The sequence below is a fragment of the Megalopta genalis genome, chromosome 1, assembly GCF_051020955.1.
Source record: "Megalopta genalis isolate 19385.01 chromosome 1, iyMegGena1_principal, whole genome shotgun sequence".
Classification (NCBI taxonomy): Eukaryota; Metazoa; Arthropoda; class Insecta; order Hymenoptera; family Halictidae; genus Megalopta; species Megalopta genalis.
The window spans coordinates 23,843,019-23,869,062 of record NC_135013.1 but is presented as its reverse complement, the minus strand read 5'-3'; the positions used below and the strand labels follow the sequence as shown (position 1 = coordinate 23,869,062).

The 26,044-nt window shown below is 54.5% G+C and overlaps 5 protein-coding genes across 6 annotated transcripts; 1 reads left to right on the top strand and 4 right to left on the bottom strand.

The window, feature by feature from the left end:
* Positions 1-973: 973 nt before the first annotated feature.
* Positions 974-2,232, top strand: LOC117221481 (uncharacterized). Its single transcript, XM_076523697.1, has 3 exons — positions 974-1,119; positions 1,821-1,897; positions 1,987-2,232. The coding sequence occupies exons 1-3, from the start codon at positions 1,102-1,104 to the stop codon at positions 2,108-2,110; spliced, it is 219 nt and encodes a 72-aa protein (XP_076379812.1). The 5' UTR covers positions 974-1,101; the 3' UTR covers positions 2,111-2,232.
* A 225-nt stretch (positions 2,233-2,457) lies between these two features.
* LOC117221514 (uncharacterized) lies at positions 2,458-4,833 on the bottom strand. The gene is made up of 3 exons (XM_033472543.2): positions 4,609-4,833; positions 3,896-3,954; positions 2,458-3,433 (listed from the first exon to the last, which is right to left on the bottom strand). Exons 1-3 carry the CDS (start codon positions 4,627-4,629, stop codon positions 3,178-3,180), a joined length of 336 nt encoding a protein of 111 aa, XP_033328434.1. The 5' UTR covers positions 4,630-4,833; the 3' UTR covers positions 2,458-3,177.
* A 4,784-nt stretch (positions 4,834-9,617) lies between these two features.
* LOC117221466 (signal peptidase complex subunit 1) lies at positions 9,618-10,510 on the bottom strand. The gene is made up of 3 exons (XM_033472478.2): positions 10,244-10,510; positions 9,999-10,058; positions 9,618-9,918 (listed from the first exon to the last, which is right to left on the bottom strand). Exons 1-3 carry the CDS (start codon positions 10,286-10,288, stop codon positions 9,736-9,738), a joined length of 288 nt encoding a protein of 95 aa, XP_033328369.1. The 5' UTR covers positions 10,289-10,510; the 3' UTR covers positions 9,618-9,735.
* A 1,024-nt stretch (positions 10,511-11,534) lies between these two features.
* Positions 11,535-12,461, bottom strand: LOC117221502 (signal peptidase complex subunit 1). The gene is made up of 3 exons (XM_033472525.2): positions 12,303-12,461; positions 12,065-12,124; positions 11,535-11,988 (listed from the first exon to the last, which is right to left on the bottom strand). The coding sequence occupies exons 1-3, from the start codon at positions 12,345-12,347 to the stop codon at positions 11,773-11,775; spliced, it is 321 nt and encodes a 106-aa protein (XP_033328416.1). The 5' UTR covers positions 12,348-12,461; the 3' UTR covers positions 11,535-11,772.
* Positions 12,297-25,955, bottom strand: LOC117221500 (prestin). Of its 2 annotated transcripts, XR_013033818.1 has the most exons (15): positions 25,420-25,955; positions 21,374-21,487; positions 20,665-20,826; positions 20,441-20,551; positions 19,024-19,238; positions 18,732-18,899; positions 17,021-17,122; positions 16,797-16,930; positions 16,550-16,712; positions 16,096-16,272; positions 15,528-15,800; positions 14,788-14,949; positions 14,407-14,533; positions 12,660-13,443; positions 12,297-12,584 (listed from the first exon to the last, which is right to left on the bottom strand). XR_013033818.1 is itself a non-coding variant. In XM_076523481.1 (14 exons), exons 1-14 carry the CDS (start codon positions 25,568-25,570, stop codon positions 13,280-13,282), a joined length of 2,223 nt encoding a protein of 740 aa, XP_076379596.1. In that variant the 5' UTR covers positions 25,571-25,955; the 3' UTR covers positions 12,621-13,279. The 2 variants fall into 2 exon arrangements, 1 of the variants encoding a protein (XP_076379596.1); XM_076523481.1 differs by lacking the exon at positions 12,297-12,584 and having other exon boundaries at positions 12,621-13,443.
* Positions 25,956-26,044: the final 89 nt, after the last annotated feature.

Genomic DNA, 26,044 nt, shown 5'->3' with positions numbered 1-26,044 from the left:
CGAAACCAAAACCGAACTGCCCGAGCAGGGGAAGCGCAGAATTCTCGAAGGGGCGCGGACGTCTCGAGAGAACGTCGCGTTCGTCGCGACTGTCCGTCTCGTCGAAAGACATCGGCCACGAATCTGTCGGGAAGCCGACGATACGCTGCGCGCTGCCGCGGCTGGGCCGAACGAGGCGGGGTCGAGGCGACGCGCGTTCGCGTCGATCGAATTTGACCCGCGTCGCGTCGGGACGGATAAACCCGAATTGCTACGATATTCTTCAAAATCAGGATAGACGGCGTTGCGTTGAATTTACGTCGAGCTCGCGTCGGAATCGAATACGTTCTTAAATTGTTATTTGCCATCGATTATTTGGCAACGTTTCGATAGAAACAGCGGTATCGACTTCTTCCGAGATTATTATTTGGAGGAAGATGCGGTACCTTCTTTTCGACGCACTCGAATCCTTCGAAGCACCATCGCCGAACCGCGATTTATTCGCGTTCGTGAAAATTGCTAAAATTCCGAAACTTTGACCGAACGAAAGAGCGACGGGTCCTAAAGTCGTAAAAGGTGACATTTGTGCGTGGAGCCGATCGCGTTCCGACTTTCACGGGCAAAGCTCCGGTCGAATCTCCAGAAAAATCGATCCTTTCTCCTCGGACACGGACCTTGCCCGCGGGTTCGATCGCGCTCTTACTTCCGTCCCGCGAGGGAGCCTCTCCGTAAAAGCGACGCGCGAGCGAGAACGCGTCGAAGGGCCCTCGCTCGATCGACGACGACCGCTACGCCTACCCTGCGTACGCCAAGACGATGGAACGTTCGAAGCGAGTGCGAACGCGAGCGCGAACCCGAACGCGCGAAATTCCGCGTTGTTACGTCCGAGTGAGAGGGAAGGAAACGGATTTGGGTGGGGTGCGCGCAGGAAATATTCCGTCGGTTCCTGTACCATTCACTGATTGTGCTTCCGTTTATAAGGCCCGGCAGAATCGCGATTCCTAGTTAGCTTCGGAGAACCTACCTTCGAGAAGCCTCGTCTTCGAGGAGCCTTGCCTTCGGGGAGCCTTGCCTTCGAGCCGAGCCGAGCCGAGCCGAGCCGCGACGCGCCGCGCCGACGCCATGGACCGGAAAGCGCACGTGGGTGTCGAATCGCGTTAAAAGAAAATCTGCCTTTTCCGAATATCCGACCGCGCAAAGAATTTCCCGCGGATATTTTTCACGCGAACCGCGATCGATTCGCTCTCGGCTTCCGTAAAATTAAACGTTTCCTAACGCGCGCGCGCGCGTTTTATCGCGATCGCCGATATTCCGCTTCCGTATTTCGTAAGCTCGGACGAGCGCGGATACTCTGGCCCTCTTTCGCTTCGATCGCGACGGATCGTACCTCGATTCTGGAATTTTCGCCTCGGTCCGATCTTTTCGCGGAACGATCGATTCTATGGAAAATTATTCGTTCGCCGTGAATAATTAGAGAATTTTGAAACGAAGATTCGTCGGTTGCCGACGTCGAAACGGCAGGTTCGACGAACGTATCTCGACGCGATCGTTTCACCGACCAGCATCCGAACGACGCGCGCGATTCGGTCGATTTAATCGCGGACGCTTTCACCCGAACTCGTAACGCGACACGATTCGTTCGTTTTTTTTTCGATTTTGCTCGAATCGCTCCGGACTCGAGCCGCCGTAGACTCGACTCGTCTCGATTCGCGCGCGAACGGAAATCAACGAATCCTCGAATTCGTCTTTTCCTTCGAGTCCGTTTCCTTCGTCTCCGTTTCCTTAGCAGTCTTTTAGCCGAGACATTTTCGTTGACGCGAGAATCGTGTGCTTCGTTTCAGATTCTCCTCTTCGTTCTGGTCGTTTCGACGGCCCTGGTGTCTTCGATGCCCATCCCCGGCGGCGGTCACCACGAACAGTAAATATTATTCGCGATATTCGTACGAACGACGTCAAATATTTATCGCTCGCCTCGTCGACTCGAAACACGATGTTTGTTTCCCCCAGCACGCACTTCGTCATCCACGTGCCCGAGTTGATTCATAAGCACTACCATACTCGAGTGAAGAAGATTCATCACGTGAAGCACGAGGAAGAGGACGATGGACACAAACACATAGAAGAGTGGTGACGCCGCGGGAGCAAGTGTTTCTCTACCTATTTGTTATTTGTTATCCGTATTCGTTATCGTTCGTTACGTTTTCCTTTGTACATACGCGATCGTTGACCGTCGATTAAACGTTTTGTTCCGTTGTTCGAGCGTTTCGTCGAAACTCTATCCCCGACCTCCGAAAACGACGCATCTCGTTTCTACCTCCGGCGAGATCGACGCGCGGTCTCTTCCGCGCGTTGCCCGTTGGCCGCGTTGTCCGAGCAAAACGACCGACCGAAGAATTCTTCGGCGCCGTGGTTCGAGGAAGACGGCAAAGTTTCTTCCGGGGTGAAAGGTGTGCTCGAAATAATGCGGTCGACGCGACGTTTTTCAAACACGTGTATTGTATAAAAATAACATGATGCAACGTAATACCAATATATGTACATAGAAGCGTCTTGGATACAAGACTCCGATCGCAAGTACGCGGAAGCGCGTTTTACGTACGCGCGTACTCGAGCGACCAACCCAGACCCCGTTCGAGACAGCTTCGCACCATTCCCCGCCTTCTCCTTTTCCGGCACGAACGAGATCCGCCGCCGCCGCCGCCGCCACCTGGAACGAATTTTGGGCGGCGTGGACCGATGCGAGCGACAAGATCGGGTAGTAGTTTTGGTAACTCGAACGCGTTCGCTTCGCGACCTGCAACGAAAAACGCGAGCTCGTCGTACGGGCGCGATTCGCGGATCCGACGTTCCTCGTCCAGAAATTTATCCTCCATTTCGACCCCGTTCCGAAAGCGTCCGCTCTTCGAAGCGCGGTGGATCTCGATGTCGTCGCGCAGCTTTTCGACGAGGAAAGAAGAAATCCGGCATCGACCTCGTCCGTCCGTCCGATCCGAACGGATATCCTCGGATATCCTAGCCCCGGTCGGATATCCTCCGTCGGAGTCTCGTCGTTGGACGAGTTGGATTCGCGCGACGCCGCGCCCGGCGGAATATATTCGAAACGAGCGAGGATTTTGGAAGCGTTCGGAACGGTTCGAGAGTCCGAGTATCCGCGCGCACCCGGGCAACGATCGAGGCGAACGGCGAAGCGCGCTCCCGTTACCACCACTTCTTCTCCTCGTGGACGGGTACGGGCACGGGCACGTGGACCTTCTCGACGACAGGCACCGGCACGTGAACCTTCTCGACGTGATGAACCGGGACAGGGACGTGAACCTTTTCCACGTGATGGACAGGGATCGGCACCGGCACGGGCACCTTCTCGACGTGGTGCACGGGTACCTTCTTCACGTGATGATGATGGACCGTGTGCACGTGATAAGGCACGTGGATGCGGACGTGCTGGTGCGAAGAACTGCAATCGGACGAATCGATTATCTTTCGAAACGAGGTTATTTCCGCGTCGGGCTACTCCGCGTCCGCGCGAGCATACGTACAGAAATTCGCGATAGGTATCGGCGATCGCCGCGCGCCGATCGACGGAAACGATTCGTTCCGCGGTTCTTTCGGCCGACGCTCGAAATTTTCCCAAGATGTTCGAGCGTCGCCCGCGACGAACGTTTCCCGCGCGATTCGAGTCGCTGGACGAAAAAACGTCTCTTGCTCGAATCTTCGACGTCGGATGGATTTTCGACGCCAGCGAAACGAAACCGACGTTCGCCGATAGTTTTCTTTCGCGGATATACGTATGCGCGCGAAGATCCACGGTTCGTCGATCGTATCTCCGGACCGATCGCGCAACAGCCTCCGCGGAGACGCGCCATCGATCGCGGAGAGAACGATCCGCGAGACGCGACGAGACGCTTGGACGACTTACCCGTGGTAGCCCGGCACCGGCGAAGACAAGGCCACGGCCAGTATTCCGAACACGATCAACTGCAACACGAACACGAATTTCTGATTCGTCCATAAGACTGCAACCGCATTCGCGATTCGCTCGCAGGCTTCGATATCGCGTACGCGCGGCCGCATATTCTTTCCCCTTTCGCGTTTCACCGTGCGCGACGTGCACACCGTTGTATACACCGTGCACGCGTCGCGATTCGCCGCTACGCGCGCTTCTTCCGCGAAAACGTCGCGTTTTGAAATAACCGAGAACGCGTTCGAAAATATTTAGGATTACCGGATTACCGGACTGCCGAACGAATCGAACTCGATCGAAACAGGCGAACGAAATCCGTTCGAAAGGAGCAAACGTCCTCGCGATCGCGAGCTGGACGCTTCGCCTGCTTTTTACGTAGGCGAGAGAATCGCGTAGAGTTACGCGCGAAAATAAATAAAACATCGGCGCGACGCGACGCGATGCAACGAAGAAAAAAGACGATCGCGCGCGAGACTTCGAAGAAGAAAAAATCGAAATCGAGATGAAACGAGAAAAAGCGAAAAAATGCGAGAACCGAGCGCGGGGCTTTAACGGGAGAAACGAACGTTTAAAAACGGACTACGAATGAAATCCGAGACGCGAGCCACGGCCGTCGATCGCGGAAACCTCGATCGTGAATCGTCGAACGCGCGATCCGCGTTACTCACAACGATGCTCTGGGAGCGCATCTCGGTAGGCTGTCCGGGTGTTGTCGGGTAAAGTTTTCCTAGGCGATCGGCGATCCGGTTCGTCGTCGAACGACGCACGGTCACGGAAACGAAGGGAACCGGCGAAGGCGAGAACCGAACGAAAGCGACGAATGAGACGATCGGCGAACACGCGACGACCGCTGTTTCACGGGTGTCGATACGTTTCTGGCTTTGGACGGTCGGGGATGCGTGCTTATAAAGGAGGATCCGAGGTGTCCAAAACCACCCGGCGAAACACCGCCACCGGGGTGGGAGAGCCGGCAAGCGGTAAAGTCGCTCGACTTTGCTGTTACGTAAAAGCTAGGAAGCGGCCGTCTCTCCGGTTACGTTCGTTCCGCGTGTTCCGCGACGGGACGCGTCGTCGGCTAACTCGACTGCGTAATCGCGCGAAGCAGCGCGTGGGCCAATCGCTGCGTCGCTTCACGATACAAAGTCTATAAAGTCTCGACGAGTCGTGCACGCTGTTCGAACGGCGGAGAACGCTTTGCGAATAGCGCCGTCGCGCGGGATCGTTGCGCGGTCGATAGAAAACGGTAACGCGCCGATTCTTTCCATTATCGCCTGCATTATGGATGAGCGAGACGGGACGCTCGGGACGGGGCGGGAAAATCCGGGAAAAGTGCCGCTCGAAAGCGAATCTCTGCGATGTCCGAGGCCGTGCGGCCTTCTCGATGGTTCCGCGTCCCTTCCCCGGCGCGGCTCGGCGCGACCGCGGCAGCGTCGTCGGTCGACGTTTACCGGACACCTTCGAACGGCGAAATATTTCATCGACTTATCCGTTCGCGGCAAACGGAACGGAAGAACGAAAAGTTTACTCTTTGCAACGTAGCGAGATCGCGTGGTCTCGATCGACGGCGGTTTTATAGCATGGAACAACGTCCGGCAGCGGAACATTTGGATCCGCTCGTTACCGGTTACCGGTCGTACGATCGAATCGAATCCGGGAAAGCGGAAGCGACTCGGCGGAGGCGACGTTTTTCAAAAATTACGACGTCCGACGGAGGGAAGAACGTTTCGGATATCGGGGAGCGGGCGAATCCCGGCGAATATCGTTTCCTCGTAGCCGCTTTCGAATCGAATCGTTTCCTATATCCATCGTGAATCGCGCATCGAATACATTTTTCTCGCGAAACATCGACACCCGTGTAACGACGCCGCGCCGAGGAGAAAGCTCCGTCGAACGGGCGTATTACGAGTTATCGTAATTTGTGGAACGCGTGTCGAATGATTTTTCTAGGCGCTCGCTCTTGCCCCATAATCGGTCCCCGCTGCGCGAACAACATCCGGCTCTGCGAAAATCTCCGGTAAGTGGAGTAAATCGTACGCGCGCTCCGTGCATGGTCGTGGACGCGGGCGTGGACGCGGGCGTCCAGGCGCCAACCGTTCGGTCGAATCGTCGGATGGATATTCTAATCGAAAAGTGTTCGTTTCGTTCGTTCTTACGTTTTTCGAAGATGGACGAACCGACGAAAGGCGACGTCGGTTCGAGGACGCGATCTCGGCAATTTCGCGATATCCTCTGTTCTCGAATCGGGAATTTCCGAGCGGCCCCGAAAACGACCGTGCCGACGCGGACGTCGTCGAAACGTTGCATTCCGCGAACGATTTGACCCGGCAGATTCGGAAAAGGATATTGCGCGTTCGGGCAAATCGCGTTCGGGCAAATCGCGTTCTCGTTGTCTCGGCCTATTTCAGCCGTTGTCATAATCCCGCCGGCGTCGGGATCGCGCCCCGCAATTTCCGCGACGGTCGATCGGCGAGCATCGACGTCGTTTGACGAAAAAGAGAAATTCGGTTGCGTGTCGCTCGTTCGAATTCCGAATGACGCAACGCGCCGAAAACATCTCCCGATCCATCTCGGCGCGGTCGGCGCGCGCGAGACACCTTGACATCGGGTCGCTGACACGATCGCGCGAGTGCGAGTACGAAATTGAAACGCGCTTACGCGATTCCGCGTTAATCGTATCCGAGCCGAGCGTCTGGCTCGGCGTCGGCCGACCACGGTGGATCGAGCGGGCCGGGAAGATCTCGTCGTCGTAGGTATCCGATAACTCGGGCTATCGACCGTAGCTGCGAACGGCTCGAACGGAGGAAGATCGCGGGCCCGGTTTTGTCCGCGAACTCGCGATACCGTCGACGCGCGACGCTTCCGATCAACGAAGACGAGGTCGCGGCGGACCCGACGTCGGTGCAACGCTTCCCAACGGAGCGCCGGAGAACCGTCCAAACTCCCTTTGCTCGAAACGGATTCGTTCCGGTGCACGGTTTACCGCGTCGATCGATTAGAAAATTCGCGATTTCCGTGGAACCTACGAAGATCGGACGACGCGCGAATCCGCGAAGATCCGGTCCGGCCGTAGGAAGAAGCCGTCCGAGCGGATCGATCGTCGGTGGCGATCCGATCACGGTCAACGGTCGAATCGGCGCGTAACAGCGACCAAGGTTGAGTAACGCTCGCCTAATCGCGCGGTCTCGGCCAGCGACAGGGAAAATGTTTTCGCGTCACGGTTCGCTCGCGCGGAAAGAAAAAATGGGATGCGAAGTCCGTTCGGCTCGTTGGATTTCCGGCGCGATATATCGCGGAATCGGTTCGGTCGCGTTCCGGTCGAACGGCCGCGGACCGACTCGCTTCCAGAAAGGAGTCGGCGTTGAGAGCAAGGTAACGACCGCGTCCACGATCCACGGTCTCGGCGACGCGCGTACAGCTCCACCGCAAGATACGCGCGCGCGCGTTGCACGTTGCGTCGTTCGCTTTTTTCCCCCGTCGATTTTCGTCGTTTTCGTGCACGCACCGCTGGCCCGTCCAGTGTTGCAGGAAGCGGTGCAGGCCGCATACTTAAAATATCCATCATACGAGGGAGAAAGCGTTTCGTAAGCTGCGCGTATCTTGCGCGGCGGCGGCGGCGGCGGCGGGTGCACTCGGTAACAAGGTGAGACGAGAAAGGTGGACGGGATCCCGTCGTCGTGATTTTCCGGTGGCTCGAATCGTCGCGGCTACCGGGTTAGCGGGCTACGCGGTTGCGTGGTCGCGCGATCGCGCGATTGCGCAAGGGCTGTTTCGGGCCTGGTCCGCCTACCGACCTGGCCCATCGGTCGAATTCGCCCGGTGAAAGTGGTCTCTCCGAGTTCGGTAACCCGACTCCAGACCTCGGTATTCCCGGAGACCGATTCGTTGGTCCTTTCTTCTCACGTTAGATTGCCCGAATCGTTCGTGTTTTCGCGTTAATCGGTCCCGCGGCCGGAAGAGATTTCTTCTACGGTCACGAACGGAGGAAACGTTTCACCGGGCATGTCCTAATTGTCCTTGTTTCTTTCCGGGACTCGGCTGTTACGAACGTTTGGTTCTCGCTCCGCGATCTCGGATGCGACATGACGGGGTGGAACGAGTCGCGTTTTATGGAACCGAAGGCTGCGACCGACTTTGGACCGTATTCTTGGGAGGCCGTATCGATTCGTGTTCCTGGCCGAAAAGCAAGAGTATTTGGACAAAGAACGTATTTAGGTGATTATACGTATATGCATTGGCGCGTGCGCGTACACCGTGCGATACATCGTCCAACGTGTGCGTGTAGAGTATGGAGGTCGAAGAATTCTCCGGTCAATTTTTGGTTTCCAACGAACCGATCGCGATCCCGACGCTCGCAATCGATTGCGTAATCCTGTAACCTGTTTCTCGAAAGCGGAGACCGAGACCCGAGGAAATTACATGGTCGCGAAGACTCTTCTTCCCCTCCCCCCGCAGCCCCCTCTCTGATTACTCCAGGCTCGAGAGAGGCCAAGCTGTTACGATTGGCCCGCGAATACGATGCGCGCGTATCGTACAATTCGTATGCTCGATGGGAATCGTGAGAAATCTCGGGGCCATTGATAAGTTTGGAGCAATTAAACCTTCTCGGTACGAGAAAACGTTGAATAGAATCTGGACGACGATGGTATTACGGTGGTCGATTTCTCGATCGTAAACCTTGCTTAGAATCCTTGGCTCGTACAGTGCCAAGGGTGGACATTGGAAAAGGAAGTTTCTAGGTTCTTCGTTCTAGTTCGTGGGACGATCGAACGTTCGCGCGAATCTGTCCTTCTTTCCGATCGCGATACGAGTCTCTGCGCGCATCGACGACGAAAGACAAGAGTCGCCGGTTAAAAAGCAACGAAGGAGACAAAAGCGGCGTTCCAAGGTGTTGCGGCACGTTCGCGTTTCCGATGCGACCACGCGCGTAAGATGGACGCGGGAATACGCGTAATCGGCCTGCTCGTTTACGCAACGATCGCTCTGCCTCGTTCTCGGTGCCGGTGCCGGTGCCGGTGCCGGTGCCGGTGCCGTGAAAGTCAACGGTTGGGCCAATTTTGAGGGAAATATGCGACCGGAGAAAATGAAGAACACGGCCGATGAAAGTCGAACCTTGGAACCGTTCCAACGCGGGTGACGCAGGGAGCGGCGCGCGCGATCGTAATTGCCGATTAATTGTTCGCGATCGAGATCGAGACCGATCCTCCGTTGGACGCCTTCCTCCGATCGCGCAACACCGACGGTTTCGGAAGCGGAAGGGAAATTCCGAGCTCGATATCTCGTACCATCGGGTCGGCCGTGTTTCGCAATAGCCGTGTCGTTGTCCGTTGCTTTCCACCGATAAATAATATCGTTGCGCGATCGCGCGTTCGTCGTATTTACACGATTGGACGTGTGTTACCGTTGCCGCGACTCGACGTGTATTTTAATATTTCGCTCGTAGACGCGCGGCGATGCGGCGCTAATTACGTGAGCTAATTTTGCAACGGTTCGACGAATGCGCGTAAATCGTGGTTTTCAAAAGTGTCGAGCCTCTACGGTCGGCGTCTCTGTTTCTCGGAAGGAAATACAGCGGCACCGTGATCGCAAGGATCTTACGATAACCGTATCAAAAGCGAGCCACTCGATTGCTAAACGATACGTCCGAATTTAACGACGGTACGGTCGATAGAAGCACGGATTGAATCGTGAGTGAATTTTAATTACAAAACAATAACGCGTCTGCGCTTATTATACAACGTTGTAATATATCTTATATCAACAGGAATGCGTTAAGTACGAGTGGCAGGATCGTGTAGCTACTTTTTTTTCTTTAGTTTGGTAGCGATCGTTGTCTGCGGTTTCTGCCAGTCCAGAGGTTTACGGCGGTACATGGGCCAGGGTGGTAACGTGATTACGGCAGCCATTAGAAATCCAGCACCGATAATGTAAATCGTTTGCGAGAATTGTTGGATAACGTATCCCCATATGAATCCGACCACCTGCGAACGATAATAAACCGTGTTGGAATAAATTTCGATTTACGACTCGGCGTTTGAGCGTTTCGTATGCGATGTCTTACTCCGAACAGCGTTATGATTACTCTGGACAATTTTTCTGCCCGAGCTTGGCCTTCGTAGTCCTAAAAAAGTAAGCAGTTTCAATAAAAGGTACACGTATCTTTGTTCAACGTCACCTGGACAAGTCGTGTTCGACTTTGACAGCTGGTGGCACATAACCTATGCGTATAGAAATCAAAACATTGCTTATACGTTACTTACGGTATCAGTGGTTTATCGTTAATCGAAGGTTCAATTACGAACTCACCGTATGGGTTGGAATGGACATAATATATTGCTTCCACGCACTCATTCTAAATAAATAACACGAACGTACCAGCTGCAGTGTACACGCGGACGAACTGCAGTATGGTTATGGTCGGTTATCCGGTCTCGGCGATGGTTGCGGTTCGCGTTACGGTGCGGCCGTATGTACGGCACATGGCGCGTAGCTTGTATAGCCTATGGCCTGCGTGCAGTCGTGCGGCTGCGGAGCGTGGCGCGGCGTGGAGCAACGCGGAGCAACGCGGAGCAACGCGGAGCAACGCGGAGCATAAGGAATCGTGGAACGCGGACCGGATCGTGAATTCCGTCTAGGACGAAGAATCGTTGTCTCGCGAAGCAAATTTTGGCGCCAGATTCGACGAGTTTCATGAAAACGCGCCCGAGAGAATTCGTAATCTCTTCCGAAATTATTTTCTACAATATAACCGCGTGATCTCGTAACGAATTCGAGATTCAACGATCGTAATCAACGGCGAGAATCCTTGCGCGTAGCGGTGCACGCATCGATGAGGTAACGAGCGAATCGATTCACACTTTCGCGCACAGCAATTAAAGAATCAACGTAATCGTTAATTAAACCTGATCGTTTCGTTTCGCCCAACTTCCTCTTTGCGCGATTTCTTCTCATTTTTTCAGATGCGCGATGCACGGATTACGCGTATCGTTGCTTTCTAATGCGTTCGACTACGAATAACGCGGTTAAAAGTCGGACAAATTTAACGAGAGAACGGGTCGAGATAGAAATTTAATAATACAATAATACATATATTTCTTTTCAATAACGGTTGAACACGATGGATTTCTCTATTCGTATAGGGAGATTATTTTATTCGGACCAGAGATATTACATTATGCTCGAACGTGCACGCACGCACGCACGCGCGCGCGCGCGCACACACACACACGTTATAGAAATAATTGATACGAAAAGTTTTCTACTTGAAATTCCTCCACGTTCCCTATCCCCCCTTCTCTTTCGCGAACCGTAGGAAGAGGTTGCAGACGACGTTTCCATTATGGTTCGTGCCAAAGATCGTGTCACCGATCGGATACTTACTTACGCTTTACTTTTTTCAAATGTTGACGAGACCGATCAATGTCGACACCTGTTAGAAAACAAACGCGTTTCTATCGGTGCAACGACACGCGACGGTCGTTCGCGTTCTGCAATGCTATCGAATCCGAATGGGAGAGTCGAAATCGTCGCGTTGCAACGGTTTGCAACGTTACGACGATACGTCGAACATAGCAAACCACGGTTAACAAACTCACACTTTTCCTTCCAAGTATTGAAATGCGTTTAATGCTTATTACACGTATTCCTCGAACCGCTTCATTTTCATTCGCTGTCGTTATACAAATTCGGAGCGATCAAATACATACAGTGGTTTCAACGGCCACGGGGGATACATGCTTTTAAATGCGAGATCGCTCCAACAGCATCGTTTCTTTCCTTACACGAACAAGTATTCTTACGTAACATTTTTAAATAGGACGATAGTAGGCAACCGACTACTTCTTTTTCTTCGATTTCGACAAAGCATTGGTTTCTGCTTTAACGTTGACGTCGCAGTGTTGACACTGTGGTTTCTGCCAGTCCAAAGGTTTACGGCGGTACATGGGCCAGGCTGGTAACGTGATTACGGCAGCCATTAGAAATCCAGCACCGATGATGTAAATCGTTTGCGAGAATTGCTGTATCGCGTATCCCCATATGAATCCGACCACCTGGAAGTGCGAATTATTTTTACATAGCAATCGTTTCTCTTGGGTGGCGACGAGTACTTCGAGCACGGTCTCTTACTCCAAAAAGCGTTATGATGACCCAGGACAAATTTTCTGCTCGTGCCTGGCCTTCGTAATCCTGAAAAGGAACAACGCGATCGTTCATCTATCCTGATCCCACTCGTGCTATCTATTTATCGCAACGCGTAACGCTCGCTGTAATCTTGTAGCGGAGAACATAACCTCGCGCAAAGAGGTTAAACGGATACTACGAAGGTACGCGTTTCCATCGCGATCGAGATAATTTCTAAATTTACCATATGCACAGGAATGGATTTGAAGTATTGCATCCACGCGTTCATTGTAAATAAATAATAGTAATGTACCGGCTGTATTGGAACAACCTCCGCTTCGAGCTTGCTTCGAGTTGCCCAGTGTTGACGTTGCACGCGCACGCGCTCACCGCGCGTACGTTCCTCCGTGGCGGAAATTTCAAACGCTTAAATTTTTAGCGTTTGCCAATAATAATAATAATAATAATAATAATAATAATAATAATAATAATAATAATAAATTCGATCGTGCGTTCCAGACGAAGTCTACGGTCAAGGAATAATTCTTATTAAAAAAAACAATTAAGTTTACAATTGTATATTATGTAAAATATTACGTACAACGTCGAGTATCGATACTGTTACGATAAAGCAATCTTGTGATGTCACAGGATCGAAAATTCACTTGTAGCGACGGCATAGAACGATATCGGACATTCGCATTTCGTAGCAACGTACAACGAGCGATAACGATTCGAAAAACCTTGACACGAGTGACACGAGTTTTTTTGCATGCTCGGAATCTGGAACGAGACCGAGTTAAAATATTTTTGCAATGGAAATATATCTTTCGAGATCAGCTTCGTCGAGTCTTTCGTACGAACTATTTCTCTTACAAGTACGGTTAACAGAAGTACCGGAGTATTTACAACAAAATATGTATAAAAGAATGTACATAGCTACCAATTTCACGATCTCTTTTTAAATTAATGCCAAAGCAGTCGACGATCGAGTAGATTTACCAAAAATTTACATATCCGAAACGAGACGATGTCACGTGCGCAAAATAGGTAACGCGAAACAAGCACGTAAATAGGTGTAACAGATTTTACGCAGGTTCGCGTTCAACGGAAACGATCGAAATCCGTGCAAAGATCCAAAGTCCGATAACAATCGAGATCGTGTCACCGATTACTAAAAAGATCGAGAGAAGTCGGCGCATAGTTGTACCGAATACAGGATCATAATCTCGCGATGGCAGAATCTTCGTACACGGGCGAGCTCCACGCGGGCTCGTTGGTGGATCTCGCAAAATTCACCGCGTCCGCAACAGTGGGAAACACTGCGAACAATCCGCCCCTGCATTCCGTCAGGTTGCACTTTCTCATCATCTCGTACACAGGGCCTGCAACACGTTCGAACGGACGTTGCGATTCGTAATTACACAATGCGCGACGCTTCTTCGTCGGCTGTGATCCGTGATCGTTCGTAGCTTCCAGTAGCTTCCGCTTTCGATCGATTTCGGTTTACCGACTGTGCGATCGTTCGCCGATTACAGCCGTGGACCAGCGACGTTCGCGTCGCGTTAAACATCGATTACGATTAAATTGGACAACGGAAAAGCGAACCGAGAGCACAGAACCGTCCGGAAGGATCTGCTGCATCGATAACGCAAAATATAATCGAGTTACGTAACGTTTAACCATAATTTAAGGAGCGATCGGTTGCGTTAAATTACAAATGTAATCGTTTGTTTTTCGATAGAATATCGACGCGGTAGGTTTTCCTGAACAATTCCGTACCCTTGGTTCAGTTTTTCGTGTCCCAATTTCGCCGTAATTAATGTTTTTAAGCGACCCTGGTCCGCGTACACGCGGACGACGGTGGCGCCTCCTTCGGAGAAAAACCGAAGCTACACCGCACCGATCGACGCTGCGTACGGACCTCGAACGGAGCCTCGGTTTTTTCCCACAAGAGGCGCCTCCGTCGATAACGAACGATACATATTCCAACGAACGATAAGAAAAACGTTGGACAGAGAATTATGCTGGGAAAGGGACTAGGGAGAGAAACTCGAAGATGGTAAATGGGCAGTAGGGGAGGGGGAGGGGGTGAGAGCGGTCCATCGAAGATCCGGCGAAATCGAACGGATCGAGAAACCGAACCGCGGATCGCGGCAGCCCTCCCGGTTAGCACGAGTCATAGGTTATATGTCACAGGGCACAGGGCACAGGGCATAGGCGCGGGTCGACCGTTCCTCCGATCGCTCGAACCGTCCGCGGACATTTTTCCCAGCGGTCGAAAACGGTCGAACGAACGGTCTACTTTGGTCGGAGTCCCGTGCTTCGTCGGCGACGATTTTACTCACCGGAACAGCCGGCTACGTACACGAACACGTCCGCATCGGAGTACTCGTCGATCAAATTTCCGAGGGTCGTTGCAGCCGCCGGATCCATGCGACTCACCGCCGTGAAATCCAATATCAGGGTGCGTAACTGTAACGTGATCACGAGGAAATTGACTTTTTTTCGACGCGCCCGGCCCGTTGCCGTCGCGCAACGGTTATTCGTCCGGTAGAGATAGAAGGTTATCGACTTCTCGCCGATTCTATCCCCTGCTTTCAATACCGGGGTTTAGGTTATTTTTGCGATCGCGCGAACGTCGACGAAAGTCGTAGGGTCGCTTTCTACGAGTCGCTTTCCACGTTCGACCCGCGAAAGCGTTCTGCCGGCGCGCGACGCGAGCTCACCCTTTCGATATCCTTGAGTTCGTCGTGCCTGAAGCTCGCGTCCGGCTCCTTCCGCGGCGTTAGGCCGGTAACTTTGTACACCGTGTTGCGAAAGTGTTGTCTGCAGGCGAAGTTCAGACTTCCGGAGTAGTGGAAGATCTTGATCCGCGGCAGCTCGACGGTCTGGAACAGTTTACCGAACGTTTAGAATCGCCTCTGGACTCTTTAGCCTGGACCGAGACGTTTCGAGAAAGGGAGGCAACGGACCGTTGGCCGAGCGTCGTTGGGGCCCGCGCGTCTACTCGGAAGCATCGGTTTTCGAGAACGAAGAGACTTTGCGAATTCTTCCGTAGCTGCCGTTCGTATTTCTCGCAGCCGAAGAACCTGGCTCGCGCGGTCTAGGACTCGATTCGAGGACGAGGCTTCGTTCGCTTGCTCCACCGAGGCTCTAAATATAACCGACACCGCTAATACTACTACTACTGTTACTACTACTACTGTTACTACTACTGCTACTACTACTACTATTACTACTACTGCTACTACTACTACTACTACTACTACTACGCGCGCACACACACGTTAGCGTGGGGTAATTTGTAATATTTGGCGGCACAGTCGGCGGCGGCCGCTTCGCGACGTTGCAAAATTACGTTATAAATTCCTCCGTAATAGATAAAAAATTGGCATCGTCGAAGGCTAAATTAGCGTAGCGACGGAAGACGGAAGAGGGGAATAAAACGACTACTGTTGCTTCGTACGCCTTTGTATCTCTTGGTGTCCAGATAGAGCTCGGTGCCGGGTACCGGAGCGAGCGTGCAGGTGTAGGGATGCACCGCGAACAGAATCAGCTTGCCCACGCAGAGGACGATGCCGACCAACAGCCCGTACTCGACGTCCAGCAGGACCACGGTGGCGAAGGTCACCGCCCAGATTACGCCGTCCGATCTCTCCAGCTTCCAGAACCTCTTGAATTCCGTCACCTTCGTCAGCATGCCCTTCAGAGCTACCACGATTATGCTGGCTAGAACGCACTATTTGGAAAAACGTTGCTTCCGTTAGGGGTCGTCGATCTTTCGCTTCGCGAGACGCGAACAACGTCCGAGCCGGTGCGAGCCGGTGTCGCGCTTCGAACTTCGAACACCGCGCGATCGGTCGAAAGCGAGAGTCGGCTTCTTCGCGATCGTTTAGATTTCGGTTGGTCGCGATTCTAGGCTTTGGAAAACATCGTTGCGGAGCGCGCCGAATTTTCGCCGATTCGCGAAACGAAAGCCGCGTATCCGGTCGGCGATCGCGATAACGGAGATAACGAAGAAAGATTTCGCTTACCCGAGGCAGAGGCTCGAAGAAGGGGCCGATCCAGAGGAGAACGCTGACCAAGATGCAGCAGGAGATCAAGCTGGCCAGTTGAGTGCGTCCTCCGACGGTCTGCTGGATCAAGGATCTGGAGAGCGAGGCGGTGAAAGGCATGCAGGAGAAGAAGGAGCCGACCAAATTACCGATGCCCTGAAAACCATCGCGTCGAATCGGGATCAACGTCGCGGATCAACGTCGCGGATCAACGCGGCCAAGGAGCCGGCCTTGTCCGATCGAAGTCGACTTCGGCGAACTAGGCCGGCTGTAATCGCGGAATTTTTTTAGGCGGCGTCTGTCCCAGCGGCTCGTCGTTGGTCGACGAGTGGAACGGATTCTTCTCGCTTCACGGCCCTCGCCTCTCGCCGATAAAGATCTTCGACGGAGATACCTGGAATCGTCCGCGAGAGATTCGATCGATCGAACTCACCTGCGCGGCCAATTCCTGGTTCGAGTCCACCTCGTAGCCGCACTTCTGCGCGAAGATGAGCGCCATGGACATCGAAACGGTGTAGGACACCATCGTGATCACGAAACTGTCGATCAGGATGTTCGGCACCAGGGCCAGCGGCGGCAACGTCGGTGCCGGCAAGCTGCGGAAAAAAGCGATCGTCTTCTATTCGAAGGTTTCCGCGTCTCGTCTCCCCGTCTCGCCTTCCGGGAGAATCGTTAATTACCCGACTGGTATGTGGCCCACCGTCGCGACGTCGTAAGCCTCCTCGAGGTTCGCGTATACCGCGAGCACCGTGCCGATCACGACCGCCAGCATTTCTATGGGAATCGGGAACGGGCTCAGTTTGGCGACTCTCGGCTGTGGAGAAAACGATCGATTTCATCTTTTCGATCCGCGATCGTTCGCGCGATTCTCGTTATCTCGACGATAGCCAGTGTTCGAACCAACCTTTAGAACGTTGTTGACGACGAGAACGACGATCGTCACCGAGGAGAGCGCGACGGCGATCGGGTTGACGCCGTTGATGTTTTTCAAAACGTCCACGTAAGTCTGAAAAAGTCGCGATTCGATCGAGTACGAAACGAAACGAAACGAAACGAGACGAGACGAGACGAGACGAGACGAGACGAGACGAAATCTTGATCGCGAGGCTCGACGCGCGAAGCGTACGCGGGGGCATAATTTTAGGCGAGGCGATAAATCTCAAGGTAGCGGAAAGATCGGCGAGTCTCGTCGCGTTCCCCGAGAAGAGAGATCCGATAGCAGCGGACTCGCGCGCCTCGATAAAAGAGGCGTTAGATAACTCGGGAATTCTATCCGGCGTTCGAACGGTCGCCGTCCGTTGCCGCGGAGAAACGGCGGTAGATTACGTTTCCCGAATAGACTAGCAATCGTCGACACGGTTGCGCGCGGTTCGATCGGTCGATCGGTCGATCGGTCGATCGGCGTATTTGGCCCGAACGAACGAAAGTGGAGCCGGCGAGCCGCGTTATCAGCTGCTTTTACTTTTTAATCGTTGCGCGTTCGAACGGACTCTTCGTCGAAACCGAAAGCGCGCCTCCAGCGCGACGGGACGCGATCGAGCGTTCGGGCTCGCGGCGAACGATCGATCCGTCGCGCGTTTCCGATGTCGCTTCCTCGCGTCGGCCGAGACGGAACCGTGTTCCGTCCCTCCGTTCGATCGATCGATCGACATCGTCGGCGAGCGAACCGATACCTTCTCCGCGATTTCGATTTTCTCGAAGATAGTAATTTCCAAGTTCCGTTGGGGGGAAAAGTTGCGTACCGTCGTCGGCGCGTCGCGCGATCGTACCGACGCGACGATTTTCAGGCTTCCAACGTTGCGGTAGCGATACCGATACAGCGGACCGGGCACGCGCACGTTCGACGCGCCAGTAAGTCCCACCAGGGAGCAAACGTTGTTATCGCGTGGAAAAGTTCGAGCTTCGTACTCGTTCCAGAGCCAACGTTACCTTCGCCGTTAACGAGCGTTACCAGCCTCGATCGTTTTCTTCGCGATGCATATGCATACGCGCGTACGCGCGTACGCGGTACGAATACGAGATGCGCGCGCGCGCGGCTCGGCGATAAAAAGTGTGCAAGTTAATTGAGCGATAAGCGTTCCCTAACGTTTTCTATTCGTTTGCGCGCCGTTGCGCCGAGTCTCTATTTACGGAGGCAGGAAACGTTCGTTCGTCGGCTGGCCGCGCGACCGGCGCGACCGATCGAACGCGTCGAATAGACGGGGACGAGTTTCGCTTCGACGATCGTCCTCGGACTAATCGCTTCGAATTTACGATCGCGGTCGACGCGCTACCGATGGACCGAACCGAACGCGTCGGCCGTTGGCGTCGCACGAATTCGTACGTTCGCCTACCGAGAAACACCGGTTTGCCTTTAAATTCCATCGACCGACGACCGTTGATCGTCGACGATCAACCGGTTAATCGCCGACCGATGCGGCGATACCCGCGGGATTCGTCGATTCCACGACTACCGGCGCGTCGATGTAACCTTGAACAAAATCATTCCACGGTCGTGTACAGTCTTTTCTATCGGATCGTCTCTGCCGCGCGTCCGACCTCGTACCCGAATGAACTTTCTCCGGAGAGAACCGAAATTCTCGTCGAATCGGTGAAAGGACGAAGATCGGGCTCACCAGGATCACTTTGAAGGGTCCCTTTCTTTTGGGCAGGCCCTTCAGACCCAGCAAATCCTTGACCTGCGACGTGAAAACGTGAATGGCGGCGGCGGTGGTGAATCCGCTGACGAGGCTGTCCGAGAGAAGGGTGGCGATGATCCCCAGCCGCAACGCGTACATCCCTATCTGCGGAATCGACCGCGTGTCGTGAAACGAGACGTCGCGCGCGTTCGAACGAACGCGAACGCGAACGCGAACGCGGCCCTCGATTCTCGGGCCGAGGGCACGAGGACGAGCAACGCGCAATTACCTGTACGACGGCGACGGTGAACGTGACCGCGGTCGCGACTTGCACCGGTGAATATTGATCGGCGACGGGGTTCGGCGGCTCGTTCGCTCCGGTCCCGTTGCCGAGGACGAGGCCGAGGCCGAGGCTGGGGCCGGGGCCGGGGCCGGGGCCGTCGGTCCGCGAGCTGTAAGTCGTCACCACTTTTCCGGTCATCATGCAGATCAGCGCAAACGTGCCTTCACACGGAAGAAATAATTGCTCTTCAGAATAATCGTCGCTACTTACGACGTAATCGTCGGCGGTGCGTAATTATCGGGTAGGAACGGTCGTTCGTCTTCGCGGTAGTCGACGAACGTGGAAATAGAAATCGTTCGACGATTTGGGACTCCTGGCGGGTTTACGATTTACAGCCTGGTCGAATCTGCAAAATGCACCGAACCGCGTACCAGCCGAACGGTTCGTTCGGTTTTCGAAAGATTAGGACCTCGGAGCCGCGGCGCGCGACCTTCGACCGTGCGCGATCGCGAGTATCCGGAATCGACGTCGATCGTTCCGTTTCGGACCGTTTCGGACCGTTTCGGACCGTTTCGGACCGTTTCGAATTCCGTCCGTTCGCCGGAGTATCGGGGTATCGGGCCATCGGGGCCACGGGTCGTCGGCGTATCGCGGTATCGGGCCGTTATCGTTTCTCCGATCGATCGGTCCGAATCGACCGCGAGCGTAGACCGAGATGAAATTTTCTACGAACATCGAGAAATCTTGCTAAGTCGGCGACACACCGCGTTCCGCGAGGACCGATAGACGAGTTCGTGGAACGAATCGTTCGAGCGGATTCGAAGCGAGATAAGAACGCGAAGGTTTTCGCTTTCGAAACTTCCTCCGACGCGAACGTCGAAGCGGACTGGAATCGCTGTTGTTCCGCGTGTTCGAATGTTTTTCAGAGCACTCGGACTAACCCGCGAACTTGTAATCTCGCGTCGTCGGTGTTGTCGGTCCGTAATCGGCACGCGCGTCCGCAAATATTTGATAGGAAGTAGTCGGAGATGCGGTTGATAAAAGGAGGAAAAGAGGGAGAAGAAGGAAAGAGGGAGAGGAGAGGAGAGGAGAGGAGAGGAAAACGGGAAAAGGGCGGTCGAGAGCGAAGCGGAAATTACGACGTTCGACGGATCGTTCGGAAAGATGGAAAATTCTTCGAAGATATTCTTCGAAGCGGTATTCGCTGCGATTCGCGGACTCTGCGCCATCGTGCCAAAAATATCGCGCGACCGATAACGATCGACGAAGATCGCGCGAATTTTTACGCGAAACGAGCTTCGTCCGCGTCGGTCGTAACTTTAACGCTCCTCGAACAAATTTGCAACTTTACGGGGAAAATACCGTCCCGGCGAGAGTTCGTCGACGGGGAGATCCCCGAAGGCGAAACGCGTCGATCGCTTACCCATGGAATTGTGCCTGGACGTGCCGAGGAAGAAGTAAACGAGGACGGGGAAGAAGGCCATGTAGATGCCGACTATCGGCGGCACGTTGCCCAGGATCGCGTACGCCATTCCTGTCGGGCAATCGTTTTAATCGACGAATTCGTCAATTTCGGAATCTCTTCCGTCCTCCGCGACCGATAACTTGTTCTAGCTTATTTATTCCGATGCGGAAAAATCTTGCTACCTTGAGGTATGTGCATCACCGCGACGGTGATTCCAGCGACGACGTCGCCCAGGATGTCGTTCTTCCAATCGTAGTTGGACAGCCAGCCGATCAGAGGCACGGCATTCCTCAGAGCCAGCAGCGGCTGCACCTTCTTGCATCTCGCGGAGATGCTCCGCAAAACTGTAACATCGACCGCTCTCGCATTTTCTGCCGGTCCAGTCACCGGCTCGGTTGCTCGGTTACCGTCCGAACTCGGCGATCGGAGTTACGCGAGTCCGCCTTCGTCGGACGCTCGAGACTCTTCGGGGTCTCCGGTGTTTTCGGGGACTTTGAGAAGCGCGCGTCTCGGGTCGATTCTAGTTTCCACGGTCCTTGGAGAGGCTCGAGACCGATTCGAGTTCCTAGAGACGAGCGCAGTTTCGACCGCTAAGATTTCAACGTCGATTCGTTCGTCGGGCTCGACGAAGCCAAAGACGCGGACGATTCTAAAACCGTGATAGATATTTAACCGGGCGTCCCGCGTCGCGGAGCAGCGGAATCGCGAAGGAACCGAATCTTTTTGATCCATTGTCCACAGACGGTTTCTGTTTGGACTAGATAAGCGAGGCTCCATCCTGCCGGGAACGACGCGGACCAGCCGATCGGAATTAAGTCGCGTCGCGCCACTCTCGAACTCCAGACTCCAGACTCCGGACAGTGGTTTCGCAACGCGCTTCGCGATACTCACGAGTTTCCTTCGGCTTGACGTATCTGAACAAATGATTCAGCTCGTCCTGATGATAGACCGGTCGCCTCACCGTTAATTCCGGCGCGGTCGCCGACATCTCGTCGCTCGGATAATCTGCGAACAATTTGCGTTAACCGGTCAGAGTTTGGCCGAACGTCTTCGAACGTTCTCGCCGAACGACGCGCGACGGCATCTTCGGATCTCCGCGCGACCTCGCGCGGCCTTGCGATTTCTTATCGGCGCGACGGCCCGCTCGAATCGGGGAGCACGAACCGTCGTTCCTAAGAAAACTCTCCGGCCTTCGAATCGTTTAACTTCGAATATAACATTTTTTTGCGCAACTTTTTCAACCAGGCATCTCGGAACGCGTCGGAGAAATCGGCGGCTCGACCTTCCGACGAACGCGTTTCTCGGACGCGCGAACTGGTCGGACGCCAACGTCTTGCGAGAGCCTCGACGCGTGACCTAAAACAACAGCGTTGACGCATAACGCGCGTTTATCGAATGCGGAAAGCGGCGTTGATATACGGGGTGGTTTCGAAGAAGGATCGCGCGACCGACGAGAATCGGCGGGAAATACGAGCAGCTGCGCGCGAGCGACGCGCGATCGAACCGGGGCTGAAACGCGGCGTTCAGAGTCCAGATTCCTACGCGTTGCACGGGCGCGACGCGTGGCGCGTGGCGCGTGGCACGTGGCGCGAGGGTCTTTCTCAGGGACCGCTGGAAAGCGCCCCCGAGCATCGCGCTCGATTCCGCGAAACCTCGGCGGACCGAGGATCGAAAGTAGCTATTCGAATAAAGATCGGCGGCGCGATGCTTTCTCTTCCCTTTCGAGGACAGAGAGGTATAGGGAGAGAAAGAGAGCGAGAGCGAGAGAGAGAGAGAGAGAGAGGAGGAATGGAGACAATGGACACGTTACGCGCGACAATTATTTCACCACGTGCACGATTTTCTTACGGCAACATTACCGATCAACTTTACGTTTTCGTCGCTTGGATCGTTTTTATCGTTTTCACGGTACGAACGTCGACGATGTACGAACGTTCACGTTAGGCGGTCGCGACGTAGCGCGTCGAAGGTTCGAGCGACCACCGATCACTGACCACCGACTACCGACCACCGACCACCGACGGTGGAAAGTAAAATTCGAACGGTCGGAAGTCGGGAGCCGGGAACCGGCGGGCGGGCAGATGATTCACGACGTTGATAATAGCGGCGCGCGATATCGTCGCGATACGACGCGACGAGAACGCTTCGAATTCGAACCTCGTCGCGAATCGTATCGCGAGTATCCGATGTTACGAACTTATTCGACGAAGCAACCGAAATTGCCGAAGAAGATAACGGTGACGCGTCGAACGTCTTTCCCGTTGCGACGCTCGCGATCGGCCGCTAGATTCGCGAACGCGGACGCGCGAAACTATTCTCGACCTACCGGCGATCGTTCGACTAGACTCTCGTCGACCGTATCTTATCGAAAGCGAACTTAAAGATACTCCTTCGAATAGCGAGCCTAAAAAAAAATTGATCGCATCGGCGACCGCGAGGCCCGTCGCTCGCGTCTCGAGCGCGGTTTCGCATTCGAGATCGCGGCCTCGCTTTTCCTCTTTCGAGCGCGTCCTCGATGTTTCGATCGACTCCCAAACTTCCTTCCGTTTCGAACGAAAAACCGGTCGGAGCCGATTTCTACCTCGATACCGCGAACAACGAACCCTCGTCGTAGTCGTCGTCGTCGTCGTTTCTCGTACTCGAGGAACGCAACGACGAAGACGCTCCGATCGAAAAAGTCGAATTAGCGATAAAAATTCAAGAAGAAAACCTGTCATGGCGAGGTAAGGCAAAGTTGCGAGCCGTCGATGGACCCAAAACCCAGACGCAGGTCGTCGCGTCGTCGGGCGACGAGCGGAGAGCACCGAGAGCGGAGAGCAGCGAGCAGAAGGCGGTAGGCAGGAGGCGAAGGGCGGCGGATCGAGCGCGAGAGTAGCGGCGGCGTCGCGACGTCTATCGCGGACCAACGAATCGAACGTAATGAGAGCGAACGAATCCGGTACGGGACGACGATGACGACGACGAAGACGACGACGACGACGGGAGCCGCTGCCGTTCCTTGCATCTCGTCGGGCTTACGTAGTCACGTGTCGACCGATCCAAGTATAAGCCGAGACGGCGAAACCGATCGGCGAGACGGAGACGAGACTAGACGAGAGGCACCGTATCTTCGTCCGTACGTACCATTGTCTTCTTCGTAGATTACAATCTATAGTCTATGCAGGCTACCCCTCTGTACTCCATACTCTATTCTCTGTACTCTGCATACACGGTATATAGTGTACGCGTACATGGTATAGGATGGCAGCGACGTCGACGCTGTCAAAGTCGCCCGAGCGACGGTTGTCGCAGCGACCGCCTAGCGCGCTCGGCCGACCGCTCTCTCGGTAAGTGAAATCGACGCGCGATCCGCGAGCGACCCGTCGATCTTCTCCGAGACCGTCGAATCGCGCGCGTTTTCGGCGATTCCGAACGAAAGCTGCGCGGCTTCTCGAAAACCGTTCGAGAGGCGTATTCTCGACCGCCCGATACTCGCGCCGTCTCGAAGCAGAAAAGGAACAGAGAACGCGGAACTCGGCACCGTTTCGCGCGGCCTCGTCTTCGAGAATCCCGAGAAGCTGAAAGAGCTAGGAAACAGGAGCGATCTTATCGCGAAACGGCAACGAGAAACTCACTTGGCGGTAATCGCGGCAAGATTGCCTCGGTTATCGGGATCGATGGCGTATCGCGCGTCGCCCGTCGCAGCTTCCAGCGATCGCGACCGACAGGATCGAGGCGTCGCTCGACGTCGATCGTTCCGAACACTCTGATCCGGCTGGATCCGAATCGGCTGGGAGGCCGCGTCGTACGGATTTCGAACAACTTTCTATTTCTATCCCGCTGCACCCGGCGACCGGTGCATCGCGAAGGCGGTCCCGTTCGCGACTGTCGCGTTTCCCGGACCGCGGAAACGACGAGAACGCGCGTTCTCTCTCCGAATTAATCTCTCTCGAACGCGTCGTCGCGCGACGTTCGCGTACGCCCGCGTACAGGTATCGTTGAAATTTCACGATCGTGAACATAAAACGGTACCGTGCATCGCGGTTCTCGATCATTTATGGGCGTAACGCCCCTTATCTGCCGCTGCTACCGTTTCGATAACGGCGTCGCGTCGCGCCGACGAAATCGTCGGTTCCGAGTAGCGCGCGCGACCTCCCGATTTTCCATCGGAAAAACGAAACGTTTCGAAGCGAGGTAACCGGAAGTTACGGGAATAGAATCTTCGAACGGAAAGAAGAAACCGCTGCGATTTCGTAGAAAAGAAATCGTACGGCGAGACGCGCGAGAGCCCGCGTCGAAGCTCGCGATCCGTCGTTCGATTCCTTCGTCTCTCGAAACGTTCGGTAACGTTTTTTCGCGATCGAGTTTTTCTTAATCCCTACGCCGCGCGGGAAGACGATGGATCGCGAAAACGGAAGGTCGAAACTCGCGAGGGTCCGAGGATGCCGCGATTCGATCGGAACGATCGGTTTCGAGCAGTTTCGTCCGTTCGATCGCGAGACCGTCCGTCGAACGAATTTCGGAGAAAAGCCGTCGAGCGAGTAGCCGAAACGGTCGACGAAAGGATCGGGCGAGAAGCGATGGAAACAATTTCGGCGTTCGTCTCCGAGACGAACGACTTCCGAAGCGCGAATTGTCGCGATCGTATCCGCGTACCTATCGTTGCCCGCGACGATACGCATCGATTCGTTCGTTACGCGCCGGTTCGCGATCGTTTTTCCCGGCGCGATGCATCCGAAGCGACGACGTTCCGCCGGCCGTTCTTTGCTCGTTTACGTTCGAATCGGAAATCGGATGCCCGCGCTTCCTCGTTCGCGCAACGAATACGTCGCGCGTTCGCGTTTGCTGCGAATTTGACGCGTTCGGGATAGGGCGAGATAACCGCGAGTTCGCCGTTGTCTCGCGACGCGCCGTGGAGAGACAGAGCCGGCCATCTCTGAGCGAGCGACGAAGGTTACCGTAACCGCTGAGTCGTCCTCGTTGTCGGGTGTCGGGCGGTAATTGATGCTTCTTCGGAAATCGGCAGTCGCCTCTCTCTCTCTCTCTCTCTCTCTCTCTCTCTCTCGTTCCCACGGCGTAATCGTAGATAATGTATACGCAGATGTGCATCGGTCATCCGCGTCGAGTCCAAAGTCGTTCTCTCGAGTAACCAACGTCCAGCTGCAACCGGCCGATCGGTTTCCCGCGTTCGTACCGTGTTTTCTGCCGTGCTCGAATCGATCGTAAACGCGACGCTCGCGTATCGATCGAAGGTTGATTTTTGTTCGTTACGCGAGCGAGATCGTATCGCAGAAAATACCCGCTCTTATTTCCCAAGCTCCTTCCGCCTCCGAACGCGTGATATATTTTACGGTCGCGGCTGCTCGAACGTTGGTTCTCGCCGCGCGCGATAAGCATCGTTCGACTTTCTCGATCGCGGTTCGTCCGACTCGTTGCCAGATTTTCTTGCTCGACTCGCGCGACGTTTCGCGATCGGATCGCGCGTAGGACGAGATCCGAACGACGCGCGTACAATTTCACACGGGTCCACGGCCGCGCGTCGCGCGGACGAAGCCCAGTTTTTTTTCTCCCGCGATCGTGGAC

Excerpts from the sequence above, each read along its gene's own strand:
- LOC117221481 (XM_076523697.1), top strand. Across the intron at positions 1,898-1,986 it reads GGCGGCGGTCACCACGAACA|CACGCACTTCGTCATCCACG; the intron begins GTAAATATTATT and ends TGTTTCCCCCAG.
- LOC117221514 (XM_033472543.2), bottom strand. The coding sequence starts at position 4,629 with ATGCGCTCCCAGAGCATCGTT. Across the intron at positions 3,955-4,608 it reads TGCGCTCCCAGAGCATCGTT|TTGATCGTGTTCGGAATACT; the intron begins GTGAGTAACGCG and ends TTCGTGTTGCAG. Across the intron at positions 3,434-3,895 it reads CCGGTGCCGGGCTACCACGG|TTCTTCGCACCAGCACGTCC; the intron begins GTAAGTCGTCCA and ends GTCCGATTGCAG.
- LOC117221466 (XM_033472478.2), bottom strand. The coding sequence starts at position 10,288 with ATGAGTGCGTGGAAGCAATATATTATGTCCATTCCAACCCATACG. Across the intron at positions 10,059-10,243 it reads TGTCCATTCCAACCCATACG|GACTACGAAGGCCAAGCTCG; the intron begins GTGAGTTCGTAA and ends TTACTTTTTTAG. Across the intron at positions 9,919-9,998 it reads TAATCATAACGCTGTTCGGA|GTGGTCGGATTCATATGGGG; the intron begins GTAAGACATCGC and ends TATCGTTCGCAG.
- LOC117221500 (XM_076523481.1), bottom strand. The coding sequence starts at position 25,570 with ATGCACATCTGCGTATACATTATCTACGATTACGCCGTGGGAACGAGA. Across the intron at positions 15,801-16,095 it reads TCTTCGAGCCTCTGCCTCGG|TGCGTTCTAGCCAGCATAAT; the intron begins GTAAGCGAAATC and ends TTTTCCAAATAG. Across the intron at positions 14,950-15,527 it reads ACACCAAGAGATACAAAGGC|ACCGTCGAGCTGCCGCGGAT; the intron begins GTACGAAGCAAC and ends AAACTGTTCCAG.
- LOC117221502 (XM_033472525.2), bottom strand. The coding sequence starts at position 12,347 with ATGAACGCGTGGATGCAATACTTCAAATCCATTCCTGTGCATATG. Across the intron at positions 12,125-12,302 it reads AATCCATTCCTGTGCATATG|GATTACGAAGGCCAGGCACG; the intron begins GTAAATTTAGAA and ends GTTCCTTTTCAG. Across the intron at positions 11,989-12,064 it reads TCATCATAACGCTTTTTGGA|GTGGTCGGATTCATATGGGG; the intron begins GTAAGAGACCGT and ends TCGCACTTCCAG.